The sequence below is a fragment of the Cydia pomonella genome, chromosome 18 (assembly GCF_033807575.1).
Source record: "Cydia pomonella isolate Wapato2018A chromosome 18, ilCydPomo1, whole genome shotgun sequence".
NCBI lineage: Eukaryota > Metazoa > Arthropoda > Insecta > Lepidoptera > Tortricidae > Cydia > Cydia pomonella.
In genome coordinates this window covers 11,193,104-11,217,859 of record NC_084720.1, presented here as the reverse complement: position 1 = coordinate 11,217,859, position 24,756 = coordinate 11,193,104, and the positions used below count along the sequence as shown (strand labels likewise).

At 36.8% G+C, this 24,756-nt stretch overlaps 1 protein-coding gene and 1 long non-coding RNA gene across 9 annotated transcripts in view; one reads left to right on the top strand and one right to left on the bottom strand.

The window, feature by feature from the left end:
• Positions 1-24,756, top strand: part of LOC133527413 (uncharacterized) — a 152,706-nt gene that overhangs the window by 13,022 nt on the left and 114,928 nt on the right. The gene's annotated exons all lie outside the window — the stretch shown is intronic.
• Positions 1-24,756, bottom strand: part of LOC133527392 (potassium/sodium hyperpolarization-activated cyclic nucleotide-gated channel 2) — a 292,754-nt gene that overhangs the window by 244,097 nt on the left and 23,901 nt on the right. For all 8 annotated transcript variants that reach the window (XM_061864361.1, XM_061864365.1, XM_061864375.1 and 5 more), the window contains exon 2: positions 10,556-11,051. In XM_061864361.1, coding sequence (XP_061720345.1) covers positions 10,556-10,602 — 47 coding nt within the window. In that variant the 5' untranslated portion in view covers positions 10,603-11,051. The remainder of the gene's footprint in view (positions 1-10,555; positions 11,052-24,756) is intronic.

Genomic DNA, 24,756 nt, shown 5'->3' with positions numbered 1-24,756 from the left:
ATTGCAATTAACATACTACCATGATACGGGCCTCTGTCATAGTCCGAGTATTCTAACACATTCACTGCCAAGACCACGCTAGGTGTGTTCATTTCGTAAATAGAAATGGGGCCCTCGGCACTGAAAGTGTTAATAATAACATCTTTGTCGAGCCTTAAAGGTTCAACCCGTCAAGGTTGGCAAGGCTTCTGTAGAGCTGCCAGTAAGCGATCTTTAGCATTCAGACCTTGAAGGCTTTCAAGCATTACAGAGCTGAATTCACGTTTCTGTTTAACTTGTGCTTACTTTCATAAGTCATAACGCTAAAGTTGCCAAACGAAATTAAGTTCAAAAACGATTTTTCCTCGGGTACAGAGGGACATCTGATTATTTACGAGGTGACGGGCGCAAAAATCATTAAAATAACGTAGTTATCTCGGATGCGGCCGACCCCATGCCCGTTTGGGGAAAGGTAATGTATGACGAAAAATAACGTCAACATGGCGTACTAGGTGTACTTAATGGTGGGCCCGTTAACTTTTGCGAGCTTGACCCTGCACTTTCACAAATTTATTGTTTTCATTTGCTGGACCCATGAATATTTAGAAGCTATTATGCGAATTTCGGCTTAAAATTCATATCTCCGTACACCAAGGGTGACCGGAATGATAAGTTAAGTGAGGCTTCCGACCTCAGGATAAGTAGTAATTTTTACATACACGAATAGTTTTTACGGCTTTCCTTGTATTTCAGTCAGTGATCGTGCCTACGAAGTACCTATGAGGTCCCGGGTTTGAATCCAGGTAAATGAATGATAAATGATATTGATGATATTTGTAAACATAGGTTTTCACAGATCATACAAATGTAAAAAAAGATATCACTATGTTTAGCCATTAGGGCATTTATTTGTAGGCACGAGTATGTTTATCACAGATATTTGTTCCTGAATTATGGATGTTTTCTAAGTATTAGAAGCGGTGGTGGCCGAGTGGATATGACGTTCGACTTTCAATCCGGAGGTCGCGGGTTCAAATCCTGGATCGTACCAATGAGTTTTTCGGAACTCATGTACGAAATATCATTTGATATTTACCACCAGCTTTTCGGTGAAGGAAAACATCGTGAAGAAACCTGCATACATCTGCGAAGAAATTCAAACGTGTATGTGAAGTCCCCAATCCGCATTGGGCTAGCGTGGGGACTATAGCCCGAGCCCTCTCGCGCATGAGAGGAGGCCTGTGCCCAGCAGTGGGACGTATATAGGCTGAATTATTATTATAATTATTTGATGTAAATTTTCTTTAAGTCTCAATAAATATTGTTTGGGTTAGTATACCAATATATTATATTCATTTATCATAATTGGGTCGGGGAGAGTGGCATTTAAATAAGGAAGCCATAATTGATGACGATTTGAATTGAAGGCGATTAAAAATGATTTACGGAAGACGGAAAATCCGTAAGTATTCGTTTTATAATAGAAACCGAAACCCGTGCCCAATTCCTTGCGCAAAAATGAAAGTTGTTTTTTAACTGGCTCCATGAATAAGCCACTTTTTCTGTATCTACTTAAGGGGTGTACCGAAAAAAAACTGTAAACTTCAAATGAAAAAAACTGATGCGATTGTGAACAAAGGTTTTTAGAATAACTACAATAAAAAGCGACTTTTAATTTAGATAATTGTCAGTTTTTTTTTATTTATTATTCGTTCTAAATAAAAAAAAAAAATTTTATTTATTATTCGTTCTCAATTCTAACCTCGAGATCCTTCAAAGATTCCAGAATATTGCTCTCAGAACAATATCTTGTGCACCCTGGTTTATCCGTAATAAAGAAATACATGACTACCTACATATACCAACCATCAAAGAGGAAGTAAATAGCTTCTCAAAGAAATATAAGGAAAGGCTCACAAGTCATGAGAACGAACTTGCCAGAGACCTATTAAATGACAACAGTAACATCACAAGACTCAAAAGGTGGCAGATCTTGGAACTAGACCAGAGAGAATAACCCACCCCCTGTTTTCACATAAAGGAATGGTGGTTAATGGACCACCACCTGGAAAAAGACATTTTTTAGATACATAGATACAATCTGATTATGGCTAAGAAAGCCGATGGCAGATGAGAGTAAAAAAAAAAAACAAAAAAAAATTATTCGTTCTGTAGGAGTGATAGGCAGCTTCTTCCTAGCAGTGGCAGCTTTTTACGGACCCGTTTTTCATATTTGCCTGATTTATTATTTGTCTATTATCTGCTGGAATTGTTAATGTTTTTTGGCTGTTTCATTCTTCTCGTTTAATAAACTTTTGTTTTGAGCCCAATGATAGTTGAGAGAACGGCACTGCATGACGTTTGGAGCTCTTACTCTATTATATGTCAACTGCCAAATGAGATTTTTTTACGAAGGAAATTGTATGTTTTTCGACTTGGCCTAGTCTATTAAGTAGCACACATTTTTTGTAACTTTAGTTATCCTAACCTTAGTACGAAAAACAGAACTGACTTTAGTTCGTTGCACTTTAGCCGCATATATACCCCAGTTTTTACGATAATTATGACAGATATGCTTCGTTTTCGCAAATTCTATTAGCAATCCTTGTGATGGGCCTGGGGTCACTTGTTTCTAGAGATTTACCGCTTCGAAGCCTCTGTTCAAGTGACAACATACTAAATCAGTTATTTATTATGAAATGCACAAAACTTTGAGGTAATTTTAAGTGTTCGAAATCAGGCATGTGGGATGTTGCAAATTTTATTGCTATTTGGAAAAGACCAATTTTTAGTGATCTCTTCTATTTGCCGGTGTAAAGTCGAAGAGCGTAAAATTAGCGTAGAATTATTTATATTGGAATATATAATATAGTAATAAGACTTTTTATCGCGGTAAGAAAGCCGTAGTCATCTTGCTTAGAAACAAAATTACAGCGGCTTGAAATTTACAGTTTTTTTTCGGTACACGCCTTATAAGTACCTATAAGCCTATTTGCTACTAAAACATAAATTAACTATAAGTATGTAAAAAATAAAGGCCATAGAAAAAAACACTTAAGCGCTTTTGATTATTCATAGCAATTCCTATTTTTGTTGCCAGCTGCTAAGCAAAAATATTTAGTTAGAATATATAAAGCCTAGAAGCAAATTAAGCAAGCCAAGCGGAATTCAGGCTCTCATGAGCCGTGGCAAAATGCCTGGACAACGCGAGGAAGATGATGACAATATCATGGATTAACTACCTACAAATATACTCGTCTAAAAAGTATATAGGTACAAGCAAACGACCGTGTTATACGTATGTAATGTACAAATACACCTAAGATCGAACGCTTACCCTAACAAGATGTCCCCTTAACCTTCTCTGAAGAATAACATAGGCGGTCCCTTTCATGCACGAACTTAATCCGTCTCGCTATCTCTCTTCGTATTTACACGGAGCGAACTGACGGATGAACAGCTCCTATGCTTAATTTCGTTGGTAAATTAGACTCGATGGAGCCAGATTTTTCGTAATATTGAGACGTAGGTATTCCTTGACTTATTTAATAACGATCGGTTAACGAGAGCTTTACTTGAGTGTTTCGAACTTTTTGGAAGTCTTTTGTTAGGGCACCGTTCGGATTCAGACTACACCAGTATTACCGCGGCAATGATGTCGCGCTGCAATACTGCTCCAGTAATGCAGCCGACTGCCTGACTGTGTGATGACATGACCTATTTTTTTTTTATAATTTGCATATAGGTATTACAAAAGCTGCCCAGGACTGAGGTCAGTGGTAGAAAATGTTAAAGATACAATAATTATGGATCGGATATGTTAGTGTCAAAAGTGGCGTTTTTGTTTTAAGAGTGGTTTTGTTATGAAGGGTGGTATTACTCAATTATACGTTTTATTAAAATTGTTAGTCTCAAAGACGGCTCTTTTTAAAGCTAGTTTCCTTACTTAATAAAACATTTAAGTGAAATTTCCGCCTCGGGCAGGGAGCTGTGATCATTTTATTTTATAATAATGTCACCGACTTTTTGCTGTAAAGTATCGCGGCTGGATTTTCTCGAGTTGACTCTGCCTTCTTTACTGAGACTGAGGTTAAATATTCTGGATTTAAATATTCTTTATTCAGAACTATATATTAACTAGATTAGTGTTTGTGTATTATAATGAAAAGTGCTCTAACTTTTTTTATACTACGTCGGTGGAAAAGAAGCATACGGCCCGTCTGATGGTAAGCAGTCTCCATAGCCTATATACGCAAATCCAGAGGAGTTACATACGCGTTGCCGGCAGGAACACAACACTATGAGTAACTTTTCAAAAAACTCAATATTTTATTTTACAGAAATTATTTACGCAGGATAAACATTTTTGATTTTTACAGATATAAAAGACAAATGTATTTTACTGAGTAAAATATGTTATGGGCCTTGCAGAACAAAAATGAATTGCTTACTTTCGAAGTTAAACTCGTCCCCCAGGACTCGTAGCACGGACAGCGGGGACGGGAGACAATTATTCATTCCATACAATTTATTATCAATGCATGTAGCTACCTGGCTAACTTATACCCCATTTAAAAACAGAAACATAGTATGTATTCTACGTATAATTTTTTTTTCATTTAATGCATCCGGTAAACTCGTATTCGACTTATTTTATTTACACCTTGGCCATTATATTTTTCCCCGCCGAGACGAGCAAAGCGAAGCGCAAGGCAAGCGCAGGGCAAACCTACCTCTTCTCGAAGCGCTTCGTCGTTTTTTGAACCCTCATAAATTGGGTTTGGTAATCCAAACCAGATAAACAAAATTCTCTGGATATGATGTCCTGAAGTCCTAGGAAGCTGAAATTTGGTATGTAGGATAGTATTAGTACACAAACAACAACAAAAAAGCTTGAATTTTTTTGTCTTTTGACTTTGACTTTTTTGCTCCTAAGGGGGTGAAAAGGTAGTTAGAATTTTGTGTGGGGTAATCAGTATTAACCGCTGAACCGATTTAGTTGAAATTTGGTATGTAAATATTTTTTGTTATGGAAAAAGATATAGAGTAGTTTTCAACCCTAAAACCAACCCGATAACGGGGAGGCAATATCGTTAGAGGGAAAAGAGGGTTGAAGTTACTATGGGGAATCAGTAAAAAAGCAGATTGTATGAGATGCCTCCAGATACATATTTCAGGATTTTTAATATTAAATCACCCTCAACGGATCGGATATAATTCCCTTTTATGATACCTACGATCCGAAGATTACATAACATTATTTGAAAATGTTTTTATTTTAATCACGCCTTTTTAATATCAGTGAAAGGAAATTGTGCCTTATATCTAAACCATTGTGCTTTAGAAAGCATGTCATTTTAACTAAGATAAGTCGGCAATTGTTCTTAGAATACACATTAAACATTTGTAGGTAGTACAAAGCATTTCAACCGGGCGTTTTGGCCTTTTGGGTCCCATCTAGATTGGCAAGGTCACGTGACGTCACAGACGGATGACGTCAGCACTATTCTTACCGTCGGGCTGCAGCGACTGCAGACTATTTTGAAGATTGTTGAATGACGCCCTTGTTTAAACTAAGTGTCTAGCTAATATTAGGCGAAGAAAACCGGGCTTTGTTGTATCAAGAGGGATACGCCGCGGCCGGGCAAGGCCTCGAGATATATTGCCATATTTATATACGAGGAAAGGTCTTTCGTTTAGTAACGTATTTTTATAACAATGCGCAAGAACTTCTCTTTGAATTTAGATGTACACTCTTATGATTGCAGTCATGGCACATATTGATATTTTCACTGTACGGCTTTGGCAACAAGTTAATAAAATTAAAGCAAAAACTTACCTACTTTAAGTATTTAGTATGTTTGGCCCTATGGTTGACTGGTACAGAACATTTGTACATTGTTGTATATATTTTGGGCAATAAATTTTCAATAAATAAATACAGTAAACCCTCGATAGCACGATTCTCAAATAGAGATCATTCACTTAGGGAGGTACTTATAGGTTTTTGTTTGATTTAAAGAGCTTTCGAGTTACAGAGGTAAAACGCATGAAAATTTCTTGTTAGAGAAGTTAGTTTCTATTAAATAAATAAATATTATAGGACATTATTACACAAATTGACTAAGTCTCACAGTAAGCTCAATAGAGTTGCGCAAAAGAGAGCAATTAGAATTATGGCAAGAATTCCTCAGCAGACATCTTGCAGGCCATACTTTTTAGAGTTTAAAATTCTTACCATCCCTTGTCTATATATCTTAGTGGTGCTCACAGATTTGATCAAACACATAGATGACATTGAAACGCAAGAACAAAGAGTAAAACGCTTTGCAACAAGGCGGAAAGACTTGCCACTACAAGGAATTTCTAAACTCAAAGTGGCTGAGCACTGTGCTAGTTACCAAGCTGTCTTATTATTTAATAAGTTGCCTGCTGAACTTAAGATAATATGCAACACTTTGACATTTAAAAATATATTGAATGCTTTTTTGACAGAGAAGTGTTACTACACGGTAGAGGAATTTTTTAATGTAGGTAACTAATAGGTATGAATTGACTTTTTTTTTCGCATTTATTTATTGTATTTCCGGTTATTTTAATTATTTCACTAGGCACTTTTACATATTTTATTCAACATGTTTTTGACATATTGTATAATATTAATTAAATTGTTGTAAATATTTTTTTCTGTTTATTTTTAAGTTTTTTTTTTTTTGTAATGTTAAGTAATGTGTATATTGATTATTGATTTATTGTATAATTATGTTTCATACACACTTAATGGTGTTACTGAATAAATAACTGAACTGGAATAAGGCTTGTGTTGAGGGTACTTAGACAACGATATATATAATATATACAAATACTTAAATACATAGAAAACACCCATGACTCAGGAACAAATATCCATGCTCATCACACGGATAAATGCCCTTACCAGGATTTGAACCCGGAACCATCGGCTTCGTAGACAGGGTCACTACCCACTAGGCCAGACCGGTCGTCATAATTATTATTAAAGGAACAATCAATACTATTAAAAGAACGTTTGGCCTTTGGATTTTGGCATTTGTTGGCATTTGGCAATTACTGAGGTTGGTTAGTGAAAAACTTCGAGGTACAGAGATATATTCTGTACGGGTGAAAAATCAATGCCTCAATTTTTTCGAGTTATGGAGGTAAAATTTATTTTTTCGTGTTATAGAGGTAAAAATTGTAGGTACTAGATAACCGTGACGGGAACCGTTGGTTACTTCGTCTTAATGAGGTTAAACATTTCGAATTTTGGAGGTTTTTGGCTTTGAAGGAATGGAATGGCGTTTTATTTCGTATAACGAGGATTTCGCCTTATCGAGGTTCCACTGTACTTGTGAAATTCAAGCAAATTGTATCATCGCGAAATTCTCATTCGAATTTAGTTTCGGATCACGTCTTGGGCGTTTTGACGTTGTTACAGCTATTTTGAGCGGCTAAAATGAACGCCGCTATTTTTGTACTTACCAAATGTTCAATGTTGAAATTATTATTATGTTTGAATAACTAGGTACTTAGCACTTAGGTACCACCTTCAGAAACGATACGGTAAAATAGGTAGTTAGTATTAATTTCAAATATGTTTGTTTTAAAATTACTTTAAAACCGGCTAATCACGATACGTTGTCGTTTTCCCTCTACGTAGCATTTCCTCTACATACCAGGAAACCCATGTTATCGGCTACGAAGTAGCGCTACGACCAGCTACGCTCAGCGGTGAATCCGTTTATTAACGCAATCAGAATAAAATAAGTCAATAATTAAAACAATGCAATCAATAATATTATGGTCCTTGGAATATTATGATTATTTTGATGTTTAGAAGAAAAACAATATATCTTAAAAACTATTTGTCAACCTCAAATAAGAGGTAATCAAGGAGAATTTACTTAAAGCAACTGATATAAAAATAAATCTGTAATATTTTTACCAAACAAATTCGCTCCTCTCATTGTTTTACAGAACGACAAACTCCTAATTTCTCGCAATGAATAAAACGAGACACGTACCTACAGAATGTTTCAGGCTTACATTATTAGCAGCGGAGCGTGGGCGTAACACTTAACTGGGTTAAACACAACAATACTCTTTGCAACTACATGCTGTACATAATGCAGCAGAAACACAATCTATGTGGTTTCAAATCCACTTTGTGGTGTGACCCCTGCTTGGCCTAAGACTTAGCAAGTACGTTGTAATATGAGCCTTGGTGGCGTGAGTATATGATTGGAATTTCAGTAGCGCAGTGCAAACGCGAACGCGAGTACGCCGTAGACGCCACAGAATCCCCTGCTACGTGATGCCGAAGTTCCAATTTCCTATAGTAGATATGCGATTGTAGAGCGCAGCTTTTCGACCCACGTTCATCGAGTCTTGCTACGTCGCCGTCGATTCATTGCGAATAGGCAATTGTGGTACGTATATGTTTTTCATGTTCTGGGTTATTTTGAAACTGTTGAGTGTGTTGTTTATCCACCGATAAATTAAATGATTTATATTTCAATTTTTAATAATACCTTGGAACTATTTTGGAACGAAAGTATTATGGTTGCATTCCGATTGTAACTGCATCAACGCTACTGTACACAAACACTTACTATACCTACCGTGCTATTTTTAATTGATAATACATTAGTATATTTGAACTAGAACTGGGATTGGCAGAAAACTGCTAAAGAAACTATAAATAATTAAATACCCAGGAAGATATATGAGTCATATAATTGGTAAATTTCCGCAATTAAATTCAAATTTTTGCACTTGTTCAAAACGAGGGCTGCACATGTAATTAAGTTCCCTCGGGCGTTCTAACGTAGTGCCCACAGCTGCAGATAAACTGCAACGATAAATGCAGCAAACATTATTTTCAACTGATAAATGTTTAATTTAGATTGTACTCGTAATTTAAATTTTATGTTACCTTTGTCCCATATCCTACTCATGTTAAATTTCAAATAACGTTTAGATACTGGTTACTTTTCGTCTTACATTATACAAACCTACATACTATGTTCTACCCTAAGCCAAGGTAAATATACATAAAGTTTATACTGAAGGCTGAAGAAATCGCTTATAAAATATTGGCTATCTCATAGAAAACTTTGAGACGTAATGGGCCACAATTTTCTATGGGACAGTCAACGTATAAATAAAACAGCTAAGTATGTTTAGGGGTTGGTACCACAATACAAACCGTTCAGTATGGACCTATATTTTCACCTTCGGAAGTCAAAGTTAGTAATAATATTACTATAAATTCACATAATGATACTTAATTTAATATTGTTTACAAATCAGACCCACTTCTTATTAAAATATTTCGAATATAAAATGATTTCAAGCAGAACATTAATTATCATGCTATAGGAATTTTAGAAGAACATCATTCGTCTCGATTTCATTGGTTCAAGGTTAGAAGGGGTAACTTTTTGATGAGACTATTCCAAGTAAATGAGTAGATAGATTTGATTTGTAGGGCAGACATGTCACCACATAAAGCCCACTAATACGTAGGTTGTTCAATCTAATATGCCACATGTAATGATAAAAAGATAAAAGACTGACAATCACAATCACGAAAATGTACAGACAACAAAAGCAGAGAAACATAACATTAAGTGCGCATTACGATTATCCTGAAACGGACCCAACTCAGCATAATGCTAGCTATGAAACCAGCGCTAATTAATAAATGAGCATAATACTAGCAGTGAAATATGTATGTCAAATTCAGACACCATAAGTCAAACGTAACCAATTTTTAATCTTCGTCTGTGAGTCATTAGAGTATTTGTGCTACAAAAAACTAAGATCAATCTGCACTAACTAGCTCTCGATGCCTGCATTCGAGATTAGCCTCAGGCACTTTCCCTCAGGCCATGGCGATGCCAATTTACATACATTGAACGCCGATTAACGACCCACTAATTCAGCTCGGAACAGGTACGGCAGAAACAAATAGGAAAAGGAATCTTATTCCTTTAAAATAAGGTTCCGTGTTGTACTAGTCGTGCTAGATTTTATGACTCTGCGCTTTGGATTTAGGCGGCGTAATTGAATATTCGCATCTCGATAGCTGGCCGTTCGGCATTTGATGATTGTCGCGGGGACGATCACTTTTTTATTGGGCCCCAAAAGGAAAACAAGTGTAGGCACGCGAGAATAGACGCGGTTAATATAGTTTAGGCATACTTGGAATGTTATTGCTTTAGCTACGGTGCTGTAACGAAACGTTAGTCGATTTTAATGTAGTTTTCAGATTGTAAGTAATAGGTTGCAGTAGTAACTGAACATACACTAGGTAATGTAAAGAGTAGATTGCAGGTATAAATTATACCTACCTACTTATTGTTAATATTGGCTACATGACTGCTTGATTTAAAAAGTTCAAAATTCTAAAAAGTACCTAAGTCCCAAAGATGAAGCATAATTAAATTCATCATAGAGTAATTTATACATATATCTACAGCTGTTAACGTTAATTTTAAAACCTAAGAGAAATATCGTTACGTAAAAAAATTGTAATATAAACAGTAAGACTCACGTGTTATTGGCGGATGATAGCCGCCGGTGCAGGCTGCGCAGCGACATGGCGTACCCCTAGCAGGGCGGGCTGCCGCTGCCCTTGCCGCGCGGCCTGCGCAGCGCGCGCGCCCCGAAGAACGCGCCCTCCTCGTTGCACGATTGCGACCGCTGCGACGCCAACATGCCGGCCGCGCGGCCTAGCGCGTGCAGTGGCCTCACGCGCGCCCGCCGGCCCCAACCGCACCCGGCCACCACCTCAATCTTGATTCTGGACTTCACACCCTGGACTACCGACGCATCGACGCCCGTACGAGCTCCGCCGCACCACGCACTCACGACTACACGAGACTTTGACTAGCTAAACCTACGCTATCCACGCTTGGCACTTGTGTTCACTAACTATATCTTATGCTAACTACTTGTAATTGATAGTATCGGTTGAAGGCGCTTCGTTCGATTTGTTGTTTGACTTAAATAATTGTTGTCAGGTCTGATTTGTGACTGAAGGTGGAGACCTGAAACAAAAAGTATAAATGAGTAAAATAATTCGTTTATATCTTATTACTTTCAGCAAACCACTACAAATATTAAAAATAACAATCAATTCTTCGTTCATCAAATCTATACAATTGTAAAAATCTTAATAAACTTTTTGTAATTATTGCTCAAGCAGATCCATTCACAATATTACGATCAATCAAACCGATCGTAAAAACAAATGACAGTATCGCTTAACCGTGGCGCCCCGTAGCCACGTAAAAACGTAAAAAATCAGCAAAATCGTAAACTTACATTCAGAGGTATGTTACATAATTAAATAAAAGCAACACTGGGATGGGCTAAACGCGTACTTAAACTAGTCACGTAATTTTTGTTTTTATATTAAAATTAGAATGGACAAGGGCAGAGCAACTTTAATGAAACGGCGAACCGGAGGTCTGCCCTAGTTAATCCTTTGAAAGCCCCTAATCTCCACACTTCGACATATAAAAAGTGCAGAAAGACTTTTTACATTGTGCCGACTTCCTTCATAAAATATAGGTCAAGTGTAATTCAGACAAATGACGGAACGCAGCTTGCTTCTTCGCAGAATATTTATCTAGAGAGTATTATTTCTATTCGGCATAAGCATATAATAGATACCAATTATGTTTTTAACTACTGGGGAGACAGTCTAACTAACAACTGGAAAACATAAATTTATTCACTTTATATAAAAGTGTAAAATAAAAAATAAATTCATGTCATTATTAATGATTTCTTAATTTCCTACTCGAGAAATCATATAAGTCGTATCAAAGTATAAGATAGAATTCCTACTATACACCACTTATTTATTTACTTAACCTTTATTACACAAAAGAAAAAACCTTACAGTACAAAAGGCGGACTTAATGCCATAAGGCATTCAGAGAAGTGTGCTACGTTTTTTGTTATAGTCCAGACGATATTGTGCGCCCGAGCTGGAAGCGAGCGCGCAATAAGAAGATGTATGTGATGACCAAAAAACCCGTGTTTCATGCGATGTTTTCTGACACACTTGCTAGGAAAAAACAAAACGTATATATATATATTAACCAAATTTTAATTGTTAAAACAGAAATGTAAGTACAATAAAAAGTGTCAACATACATTACCGCACTAGTTCGATAATTATAATGAAAAAACCATGCGGGTTTAAATCTAGTCTTATCGGCCTAAAAGCGGTTCAACAAGTTTCACATTACGATCTATAGTGTGTTAAAATAGTACTTAAGTACATTGTGATATAAGTGTGCTAAGTTGGTCATTACATACGAGGCGATATTGTGCAATAAGAAAGCCGATGTGTGTAATGTCCATGGCACACGCGTTTCATATGACGTTTTTCAACACACTTGCGAGGAAAAAATAAACTTTCATATTAATCTAATTTTAATTGTTAAATCGGTTAGTATGCAGTGTTGGATCTTGCATCGTTCATACTGCCTGCCGCCCCTCGCCCCGCCGCCTGCGGCCGGCGGGCCCCGGCGGCGGGCGGGACGCCGGCCCCCGCCAGTCCACGTTGTAAAATCTACTCGACCAATTTAAGAAGGCTCCGTTTCTATACATATTATTAGCAATCAGTTACCTTCTTACTCAGTTGGATAGTATAATGAACAAGCACGAGTGTTATAATATACTGAAAAAGCACGCGTGTTTAATATCTAGGATTATGAGCCAAAAATCGGTGAAATAAAAACGCCGTTTTGAGCAAGTGTGTTGAAAAATATATTACGTGATCACAAACTCACAAAGCAACAAATACAATAATTTTAAATTAAGAAAACCACATTAAACTGAAAATACAATAATAACGGTCACACTTTCCACTGCGATTGGCGATCACGCCTTTGGGATTTTTCATGAAATGTTGGTCTATGCAGTTTGAGATTTATTTCTGATTTGTTTTTTTCGTCACATCTAATGCACACACACATTTGTCACATTTCACAGAAAATATTTTACTTACAAAATAAAAATTGAAGTCGGCGCTCTGCATGTTATCATCTTTTTATTTACATAGGTAGGGTTTGCAATCCGGATCCGAAACGTATGAAACTATCCCGATCTGGATCCGAATCCGCGGATCTTCCCGTACATTTCAGATCCGTCGTACAAACTCTACGTAGACGTAGGTATTCTTTATATTCTCTTTGGTATAATTGTGTACAGCGCCTCTATCTATCGGCAAATCGTGTAACTAATTTGCGCGATGCACGTATGAATTGAATTGTTTTTTTATTTGAAAAAAGGTTTCTTTAAAGTAATCTTATAGAAATTACAAGTGTAACACACGTAAAGTTGGTTAAACGAAAAAAAATGTTTTAGAATCAATGATTTGAACTCTTTCAAATGATACCCCACTAAACTTGACCTAGTCACTAGACTTTTGAAAATTGCCCCCTCTTCATATTGGGCATTTTCCATAGTTAATAAAAAATAAATTAAAAAATAATACTTTCAATGTGTCTGGGTTAGCGTTGTTCATAACTATTCCAAATTTCAAATCGATAGCTTAAGCTGTTCTCGGGATATTTAGCGTTGTGTCAGACAAACGGACAGACAGAGTCGCACCATAAGGGTTCCTTTGGTACCTTTTTGGTATGGAACCCTACTCGGGTAATGGTAACAAGTCGGCTTTATTAACTGACTGCAACAGACTCGCAAATTACATTTATCGATGTAAATAAATATTTAACAAACTATTAGATACAAGTAAAGTTAAATGCAACAATTAGGCGTTTCCTGTTCCCACACATTAAACTTGTAATCTCTCCGTCTCACTAAATACGCGTTCATACTGGGTAGGTACCTACATTTTCATTTCCGAACTCGCAGGCTCCGGGTATACCCAGACCAAACATCTAAAACTAACAACTTTATGTTATTGTCATTTACAAATGTTGTAGTTATTTTTAAGATTTTTGCTTAGTAGATTTTTTATTTTAATTTACGCGAATCAAATGCCAAACGTTTTAATGTATGTTTTAATTCATTATGACAACCTAAACGACACACAATTTGATTTACGTTTCCAGCTAACGTGCAAAATCTCCACCCGCAGCGACACCCGTTCTATTCAAATTTAAATCACTACGCCTATTTATCTCGCCCAAAGAAAAGCCTATAATTAATTGCTTCAAGATTTAAAACATATTTCGCAGTCGAGTGGCGGCGTAGACGTGTAAATCAATGAGTGAACCCTGCCCCCATGATTGATTCGACGGTGTTCGCCCTGATTGATTAATGAGCCCGTGGAAGTTGGGGACTCCACCGAATTCACTTAGCGGTGTGTTAGTGGAGCTGCCTTGGGAACGAATGTGTCGCTTCAGCTGGTGGAGGCGTTACGTATGTTCACTTCAATGTCTTCTCCGAGAGATAGTAATTTGCACTGGGTTTACCGACGTTACAGTGTGACGTTCCACTGCCATGCCTGGCTGCGTAGCCAACATGCCAATCGTTTACGCTCCGTAACGAACGAAACGCAACTGTCACTGTCGCACTATTACGGAAGAGTGATAGAGAGAGTTGACAACGACGCTATGCTACGGAGCGTTAATGATTGGCATGTAGGCTAAACACCCTGGGCATGACAATACGCGATTTGTATTCGCTATTTTTTTATTTTTGTGCAGAAAGTCTTCTTAATTATAAATTAACCGATTTGTAAGACCGAAGTGATCCTATAATTGCAGGGTGATCCGTGAACAAAGTTTTGTACGGGGCACTAAAAATAGGTATAATTGTTAAGATGTTAATCTGCCTGTGTTATGTAATGTCTGCAGGAAATTGCACTTGTTTTTCATATTATTCCGTAATTTTAACCCTAAATAAACGATAATAACCTACTATTGGGTTACTAACGGGTGTTGTTTTTATACCTATGTACTTTACTGTAGTAAGGAAGATGATAAGATCACGAGTATTAAGGTGCGCACAACGTTTCCGATGACAGTAAATGTAAAATGTACGTAGCATTTTCATGAAAATGACTTCAAACTCGATTATGAAATGTTAGTCATTATGAAATGTGAGACTCCTATGCTCAATATAAGTTAAGGTAGGCACATAAAACCACAGACACGTATTATGCTGGAAAAGTAATAAAAGTTGACACAATTTCAAAGCGAGCTCCCGGCCTCAGCATCTCAGAGGTACCGATTTTTCGTTAAGTCTATTTTCGAGGCGTCTCAACCTAAATACGGGTATTGTTGCGGTTCAGTGCTGCGCCGGAGGCCATTGTTGATTTCCGCGTCAACGCTTACACTTAAAGATATTATTTTGTAAGGATTTCAATATCTTAGGAACCCATAAAATACGGTTAAAATATGTGTGTGTATGTGTGTATGTGCGTGAATTAGTGCGTGATTGCGTGCTTGCGTGCGTGCGTGCGTTCGTGCTTACATGCATGTGTGTGTGTGTGTGTGTGTGTGTGTGTGTGTGTGTGTGTGTGTGTGTGTGTGTGTGTGTGTGTGTGTGTGTGTGTGTGTGTGTGTGTGTGTGTGTGTGTGTGTGTGTGTGTGTGTGTGGCTGGTTTGAGTATATGTTTGAAAGCAGCAAAGAATAATGAGCACGTGTTTTGTTATATCGACTAAAACTCATTTTTTTCAAAAAAAATCGACATTCGAATATAATAATAATATCTTATCTCTAAAGTTACACATAAAAACGGGTGTTTTTTAGGAAAACTTGAGTTTAAGCAGATATAACAAAACACGTGTACATTTTTTTTTCCTGTCCTCAAACAAGCCATTAACTAGCAAGTTGCTTAAGCATCACTTTCTATAGGAGTTAGAAGATTTAGTAACTTTTTAGTACTTTGGAGGACAATTTCTCCCAATAGGTTGAGTTTGGGTAGCTAAAAAAAATATGTGCCCGTTATTTTAGACTACTCTATAACATATATAAATATAAATCAAATCGGAACCGGACAGTTGGGTACCTTTCTTTGTAAGTCAGTACCTACATCAAATTATTCATTTCAACGATAATAATCAACTCATATCTTTTAATGATTTATGTTAAGTATTATAAGTCCTGTATAATAATGACTATTTTTACCACTACATGCATAAAGGAGACGACTGAAAAATAAAGAATATCACAGTAGGTACTCGAAACGATGTAGCTACATAAATAGGTACGTGTCTAACGAGCGAAGAGCAAAAATTTGAGTGAATTTGAGTGAATGATAAATGACTATTTATTCAGACGCCACGCTACTCTGACAAGTCCAACAAAACTAAGCAAATAACTTATATGTCATGTCCTATGTGAGATCTGAGCTACTATTTTTCCATCGCTTAGTGCATAAGTGCAAGCGAACATTTCCTTTATGGGAACCAGTACTTTGGTGAAGGATTCCTAACAATTACCAATCTACATATAACATCTACTAGTTACACAAGAGTTCTCCTGCATAATTATATTTAAGCATACAGACCGTTTTATAACATCATTTTTAAGAAAAAAAAACCGACTTCATTGAGGGAGACCGGTGAAAGAACGATTATTGTTGATTTGAGATTTCATACAATGAAATTAAAAAGACAGCGTCCTACGCCTAATTATGTAGAAAAGGAGGTAACATGTTTTTTTTATGCCACTGCACCCACCTTGACACATTTCAGATTTGCCCTATGGTTGACTGGTAAAATACCTACCCGCAATAGGGTATTCGACTGTATTTAAGATAAATTATTTAAACCATGCATGAAATAAAGCACCAGATAATTATAAAAAAAAAATAGGATAGAAATATAAAAATGTGCCTTGAAAACCTAACTGCTTGGCAAAGAGAACAAATTGCCAAACGTGAACTATGCATCATTGAAGAGTTCCGTTCTATTCATCATCAGCAATTCCACTTCATCAAATGTCACTTCTACAAATGTAAATACTTGATTTGTTAATGAAAATACTAATCAATATATATATGCCTTTAGCATTTGAGGAGTTCCCTCGAGTCCTCATGGATCCCATCGTCAGAACTCGAACTTGACAAAAATTTGTCTTGAAAATTTAATTTGCTTAACAAACACAGCGAAGAGGACAAATCGCCACACGTGTACTATGCGTCGTTGAAGAGTACCATTCTGATCATCATCAGCAGTTCCACTTCATCAAACGTCAATTTTTAAAATGTAAATGCTTGATTTGTTAAAGAAAATACAAAAATCACTATATGTATGCCTTTCATATTTGAAGAGTTCACTCGATTCCTCATGGACCCCATCGTCAGGACTCGAACCTGACAAACATTTGTCTTGAAAATCTAATTTACTTAACAAACACAGCGAAGAGGAGAAATCGCCAAACGTGTACTATGCGTCGTTGAAGAGTTCCATTCTGATCATCATCAGCAGTTCCACTTCATCAAATGTCACTTTTTTAAATGTAAATGCTTGATTTGTCAAAGAAAATACAAAAATCACTATATGTATGCCTTTCATATTTCAAGAGTTCCCTCGATTCCTCATGGACCTCATCGTCAGAACTCGAACCTGACAAAAAATTGTTTTGAAAATTTAATTTACTTAACAAACAGCGAAGAGGAGAAATCGCCAAACGTGTACTATGCGTCTTTGAAGAGTTCCATTCTGATCATCATCAGCAGTTTCACTCAGTAAATGCTTGATTTGTTACAGAAAATACAAAAACAACTATATGTATGCCTTTCACATTTGAAGAGTTCCCTCGATTCCTCATGGATCCCATCATCAGAACTGAGTTTTGACAAAAACGGGACCAAAAACAAAAAAATATTTTCAAAATCGGTTCAAAAATGACGTAGTTATGGAGTAACAAACATTTAAAAAAAAATACATCCGAATTGATAACCTCCTCTTTTGAAATCTTGAAGTCGGTTAAAAATGTTTGCCTGCGTCAAATATAATCCGTGAATATTATGACGTACATACTGAAAATTAAGCAGGTTAACTGAAAAATTATATAACAATCTTACGCAGATTTTAAATCCTAAGTTGTTACTCCTGCGAATATTAGTTAGGTAACACCATTTCGTGTTCATAAGTACCTACTTACCTAATGATTTTAAAGAAATAATAAATAAAAAATCTACTTATAGCCCTACATTTTAGGTATTTCTAAACAAAGGACGTAAACCTTATTTATGTGTATGACCCATACTTCTATTTATACATGTGCAGACGATCCGCAAGTTCCGATTAAGTCGCAGTGGGTTCATCCGCCGGCAGAGTTTTTGAAAATCGTAGCGCATTTTAGATCATAATACGGTTGTCAAAAAATATGCATAGCAACATTGAGGCCTTTCTCTAGTAACTTAATTGGTTCAAAACCTCATTAAACAACTTTCGCTCTATAGTAAGAAATCCTGAACATTATAAGTACCGTAAAACTACCCAACTATAGTCCAATACCGCAACTATGGTCCACAAGTTCAAAAGAAAATTAAGTATCTATACCAATGTTCCTTTTGGTTTACTCCTAGTTTTACCTTCCATTTATAAACATACTTTGCCTTAGAACTACAAAAATATAGTAAAATATACTCCTGAACGAGAAAAATTGTGTTTATTTGTGGACCATAGTTGGGAGCTTTGGACTATAGTTGGGTGGTTTTACGGTAGGTCTAACCCACCATTAAAAATGTATAATACTTTGCACAAAAGCTGCTGTATTAACATGAAGTGTTCGAAGGAGCTATGTGCCTAGGCTGATTCGCTAGGCTTTACGCCTTAGCGAACGAAACGCTCCTGTCTCTCTGTCGCACTAATATGGAAGAGTGATAAAGATTACCGTTACGTTCGCGACTGCGCAAACGATTGGCAACTTGACTAGACCCTCTAAACTCACGGCGCCTGGTCCTCCTGCGCGTTCTACTCACATGCACTTGATAGAAACAAAGAATACCTAGACGCCCTGCTTCTATAGTTTATTTATTCGCGTGAGTCCTTGCAGCGGACGAACTCGGCGCGCATTTACATGACAATGCAAGGAATCACATTTACTAACAATGCCCGCTATCATGCGATCAACGAGTATGCAGTATATCAACAAAAACATTATCCTAACACGTTCTCGGAGGACTTATGTACTTAATAAAATAACCTATCACAGTATTTACAGTGGCAACACTGAGAAACAGCCCGATTCGAAGAATGAGATACGATAACGATAAGTTCTAGTTTAGATAAGTTCTCATTTAGATATCGTTTGTATGTCGTATAATTGACAGAAATAGCTCGATCCGGGCAACCAATGTCACTTTGACGTTAGAAATATCGTAAATAGATATTATTAGGATCACAGCGGAATCGAATTAAACGTCTATTTTGACATCGTCTATATTATCGATCTTTTAAGATCTTTCCAAGATCTTTCCCAGATCTTAAACGTGTCTTAATCATTCTTCGAATCGGGCCGATAGGTACTGTCATCAATATCATGTAACGGAACGCATGTTGTATAACTGTGAATAAACCGTAATTAATTAATTTATAGTTTTATTTGGCTCCAAATCATAACATCTTATTTATAGTTGGTGACGTCACACTGACAAGGAAGAAGACTAGGTATTAGGTAACCTATCATTCGTTTGATTCAACCATTTATATTATAGGTATAAGACCGGCTATTATATAATTTAAGCGTTGCTAAAGTAACCCCCGGATCAGTCATGCAACCAGGAAAACGCTAAGATCAGAAGGATCAATTGCAAGCACCGTTAAATTATCATTTAAGGTACCGATTGGTTTCAAACTACAACAGCCCGCGTAGCCAACTTGCCAATCGTTAACGCTCCGTAGCGAACGAAATGTAACTGTGACTATGACGCACTAATGTGGAAGAGTGATAGAGAGAGATGACTATTCGAGTGCGAGATTAGGTACTGCCGTCTGTATTGCTACCACTTTTTTATGATGGTAAGCAGTCTTCGTAGCCTATGTACGCCTGCAACTCAAAAGGACATACAACAAACCCACAACATTCAACATTTGTCAAAATTGATGTTTTTGTCCGGATTTTGACATTTGCGGCAGCAATGCAGTCGGCAGTAATGTCACGCTGCAATACTGCAGCAGTAATACTAGTGTAGTCTGAATCGGAACGGTGCCTTAATCGCGTACGAGTAGCTAGCCAAGCTCGCGCGTTGATTGCGCTTGTTATGTGAGACAGCGATGACAGATGATGCTAACAAGTGACAATGATTGGCAAATAGATAGCTCATGTAAGTCATGTAAGTGTAAATGGGATCACATTATCTATATTTTTCTAGTAGGAATTACGTACACACCTGTATATTGTGACAATGCATGTTTTGTATGGAAATTTCAGTTTAATGTTTTTACAATTGTCTTAAATATATATTTTTTCCTCTGGCAAGGAAGTCATTGAGGTGGCAACAATACCTAATTAACAGTGACAACTAATTATCCAATTAGAAACAAATGACGGCTATGGTGATTGCTATTGCCAATTAAATTAAAATACATGGTGTGATTACATGATAAAAAATTAATTGTAAACTTAATTAATGGATTCAAAAATAGTTAAAATATGTTAAGAATATATTTATGATTTATTTCTTTGAGTTTAAGTAGTTTAACATATAGGTATAAAAATTATTCCATGAACTTTAGTAATTGCTGTTATTTGATGGTTGTCATCCCCAGGGCAGCTTACTTTGAAATCATTTCCCGAGTGGTTTTTGCCCTGGATGGGCCTTCCAAGGCTCTGAAAATTTTCCATCGTGTATTTGTGGTGCTAATTTAATGAGATGATATGCAGGAGCCGCTGCGTTATTGAGCTAAGCGCTCAAGAAACAATTATTTTTTTGTGTGAAATCTAACTTTCTTAATCTTTTAGTTGTGAAATCTAACCATGTGATTGTTTCCAGTCTGCTGGTGAAACAATGTGGTTGGGAGGGATTGTCACAGCTTTGAGATGAGTCCACTCTTTTCCAGCTGGTAAAAATATCAGAATATATAATGTATCTTGAAGGTTAAGATGCCACATGCTTCCTGGTAACTAATGAAATCATTTTTTTTCTTTTAGCTGACTGAGAGTTCAGTTCAGTTCAGTGTTAGTTTCAGTTACAGTTGTTGCTGCAGTTTAGATTATGTAAGTATTTCTGTAAATTGAATTGATTGATCTTCTGCTGGATGGAGAAGTCGCCTACAAGCTGACGCCTTAGTGCGTCTGCGGTGCTCCGTGGTGTTGGGTCAGTCGCCTGCCGATGTAATTGCTTCTGGCACAACAGGCTTGGACTGGCGGTAACACAAGTGTAGAGGTTGGTGAACGATTTTCTTCCATCCTAGAGGTATAATTTTAAATCTAAAGTACATAGTAAATTTAATACAAATCGTATATGATGGCAATTGATAGTTTAGGGACTAATAAATCATAGATAAGACTGCTTGTAAATCATTAGGAAACACTTTGGCACGACCCAACTTTACCACCGACATTGTTAGTTTAAGTTGCTAAACGTTAGATTTGTAAAGAAGAGAGAAATAAATTGTTTGTCTCAAAATTATCATTTTATTTAATTTCCTTTAATAGCCCTGAACAGTTGATGGGAATAATTTGGTAGCACCTGTTTGGAGTTCTGAAACGTTGTTCTTTTGTCAGTTGAATTTTTCAGGTAATTTTAGTTGAATTTAGTAACATTATTGTCCGCGGTTTTCTTCGAGGGTTTCCCCATAGCCGGGTGGGGAAAACTAGCGTGACAATATATTATGTATTTAAGTACTTGTGTTGTGTTGTGAACATGTGGACTTACAATATCACACTTATGCGAATTATGTCGCATTATATTATGTAGTAACGTTCCGTAGTTACCATTCAGTCAGAATAGGCTAAATGGGGGCTATTAGTAAGTGTCATGTACCTACGAGTACATTACAAGCATAGGACTACCTTCGTATATAGCGCTTTGTATAAAGTACGTCTTTTTACTAAGAAGACAAGAATTTTTGCAATAACTCAAAAACGGTTGGAGCTTTTGTTTTTTTTGGACCCATGGTTCAAAAGTTAGAAGGGGGAGGGACGTTTATTTGGTTATTTCGAAGCAATTATTACAGAAAATATTTACTTTACCAAAAAATGGTTGTTGGAGACCCTTATTCGTTGATTGATTCGTTCGTTGAAAGACCTATCCAATGATACCCCAGATCATATAATTAAAAATAAACATTTTTATCAATAAAAAAAAAACAGTTTATATGGGAGGCCTAAACATTATTTTTGTAGTTTTTATTTTACCGTTCTGTTGCCATGCATTATTTATGTATCCATGCCAAATTGCAGCTTTATAGCACTAAAAATCACGGAGGATAGCCGCGGACAGACAGACAGACGGACATGGCGAAACTATAAAGTTTCCTAGTTGACTACGGAACCCTAAAAAGCGGCTTATTAGACCACCACCATGATTATTAACCTTACTTATAACGACATTAGTTGCTTAAACTGCGTTGCACGTTTTTAATGCTAAGTGCTCAAGTTACTTTACTAATAAGTCTAATAACTGAGTGATGTTCTCCTTGTATATATACTTGGCAGAAATTAATAGTGCGATTCACCGCCCGCGGATCAGCTACTAATTAACTAATCGATTTTAACAGCTTGCGTTAACTTCATTAGATTACATCTTGAGGCGATAGTACCATCAAAACTAAAATGTTGTAAGCGGCAATAAAATTCGGTAGTCAATTAAGTCTTAATATTTTCCATTTGAGTCGAAAATTCTTTGCGCTTTGTAAACTAGAACTCTGTGCCTGTAATCCATTTTACAAGCACCTTAACCGGGTAATCCTTAATTTGCACTAACGCCAAGACGGTTCAGAATTTTCAACTAATGATAACAATGTGATTGACGTAGGGTCGGCAACGCGCATGTAACACCTCTGGAGTTACAGGCGTCCATAGGCTAAGGTGACTGCTTACCATCAGGCGGGCCGAATGCTTGTTTGCCACCGACGTGGTATTAAAAAAACTCTTATACCGTATTTTCCAACAAAATGCAAAGGAACTAGTAGTTAAGTAGCGTTTGCGAAGAAGAATCTAAAGGTTTCTAGAGAATATACATTTATAGTTTTTAGAGGCTATGCAGAAAATAATCAAAATGATTTGTATTTACGCCCAATGAAACAAACTCATAATAATTCAACCCTGCGAATGTATCTTTGTGTGTAATATTTATTTAATCGTATGGCCAAACAATTGATTCGAGTCGCTAAAAATGCTAGAAATAAAGAATTAAGGAGCAGTATCCAGCGTGATAAAGACAGTGTCTGTCTCTTTCAATTGCGTGGTGTTAAAAAGTGATACTTACCTATCACGTGGATAAAGCCATACGCCTATTCTGAGGGGTATTTGACTGTTAAAATTTGACTGTTACGCGCTGGTGGCCTAGCGGTAAGAGCGTGCGACTTGCAATCCGGAGGTCGCGGGTTCAAATCCCGGCTCGTACCAATGAGTTTTTCGGAACTTATGTACGAAATATCATTTGATACTTACCAGTCGCTTTTCGGTGAAGAAAAACATCGTGAGGAAACCGGACTAATCCCAACAAGGCCTAGTTTACCCTCTGGGTTGGAAGGTCAGATGGCAGTCGCTTTCGTAAAAACTAGTGCCTACGCCAAATCTTGGGATTAGTTGTCAAGCTGACCCCTGGCTCCCATGAGCCGTGGCAAAATGCCGGGACAACGCGAGGAAGAAGAAGTTAAAATTTGACATTGTTAACTATGATACGACCTCGACATCTCGCGCGCACTAAGTCCGAGCGAAATACCTAATGAAAAGGCTGGCAGTGCATTTCGCATGCAGCAATCGACGCGACCAATCGTATTATATAGTTATATATTATATTTTCTTATAGTTATATTTTCTTCAGTTTAACAGATTTTAAATTCAAAATACCGCAAATTGTTTGTTCTATTCTGTTGGATTTATCTTGTCAATAAGCAGTTCGTATATGTTCAAATCAGATGCTGTCTTGTACTTTCCGGATTCTGTTTACTTCGTTTTCGTTTGTTCTGAAACACGACGTGCTTTGAGACTTTGCGGGTTCAAGCTACTGCCTCACGTTGATCTGATTTGACGCTGGAAAATTCCTTCCTTCTATAATATTGTTTTCTAGAGCCAGACATGCTTATTCGATTCTACAGTATTTTACCTGTTAGCTTAATCAACGGATAGCCTGTCCGATTTCTAAAATCAAGTTCGCCATACGTTTACTACGGCCTACTTGATCTTAGAAAAATGGACAGACTAATATACTTGTGCTTCATTTTATTATTTTAGCAATGCTACCCAACTCCTTTCTTTTAAATCTACCTACTGGTCCAAAATGGCCGAAGTACTGAGGCCTACAGATACATTAGAGTAACTATAGTTTTAAGGAAGACTCACGTTAGATCGGGCCGGGTCCGGTCCGGAGCTTCCGCGGCTTCGTTTTCTATGGAAAGCGTCACGTAATCACCTGTCATAGAAAAATAAGTGCCGGAAGCTCCGGCCCGGTCCAATGAACAAGAGTCATCATTTAAGCTGTCTTTATGGCAGACATAACTTTATAAAACATTAATATTTACTCATTCAGCTATCGTGTAACGTAATACCTTTAAAATTTGTTAGTTGAAATAATGAGAATTATGATAATATCTGGACATTTGTATACAATTTTCGCGGCTTTTGGTCAAATAACCACATCTA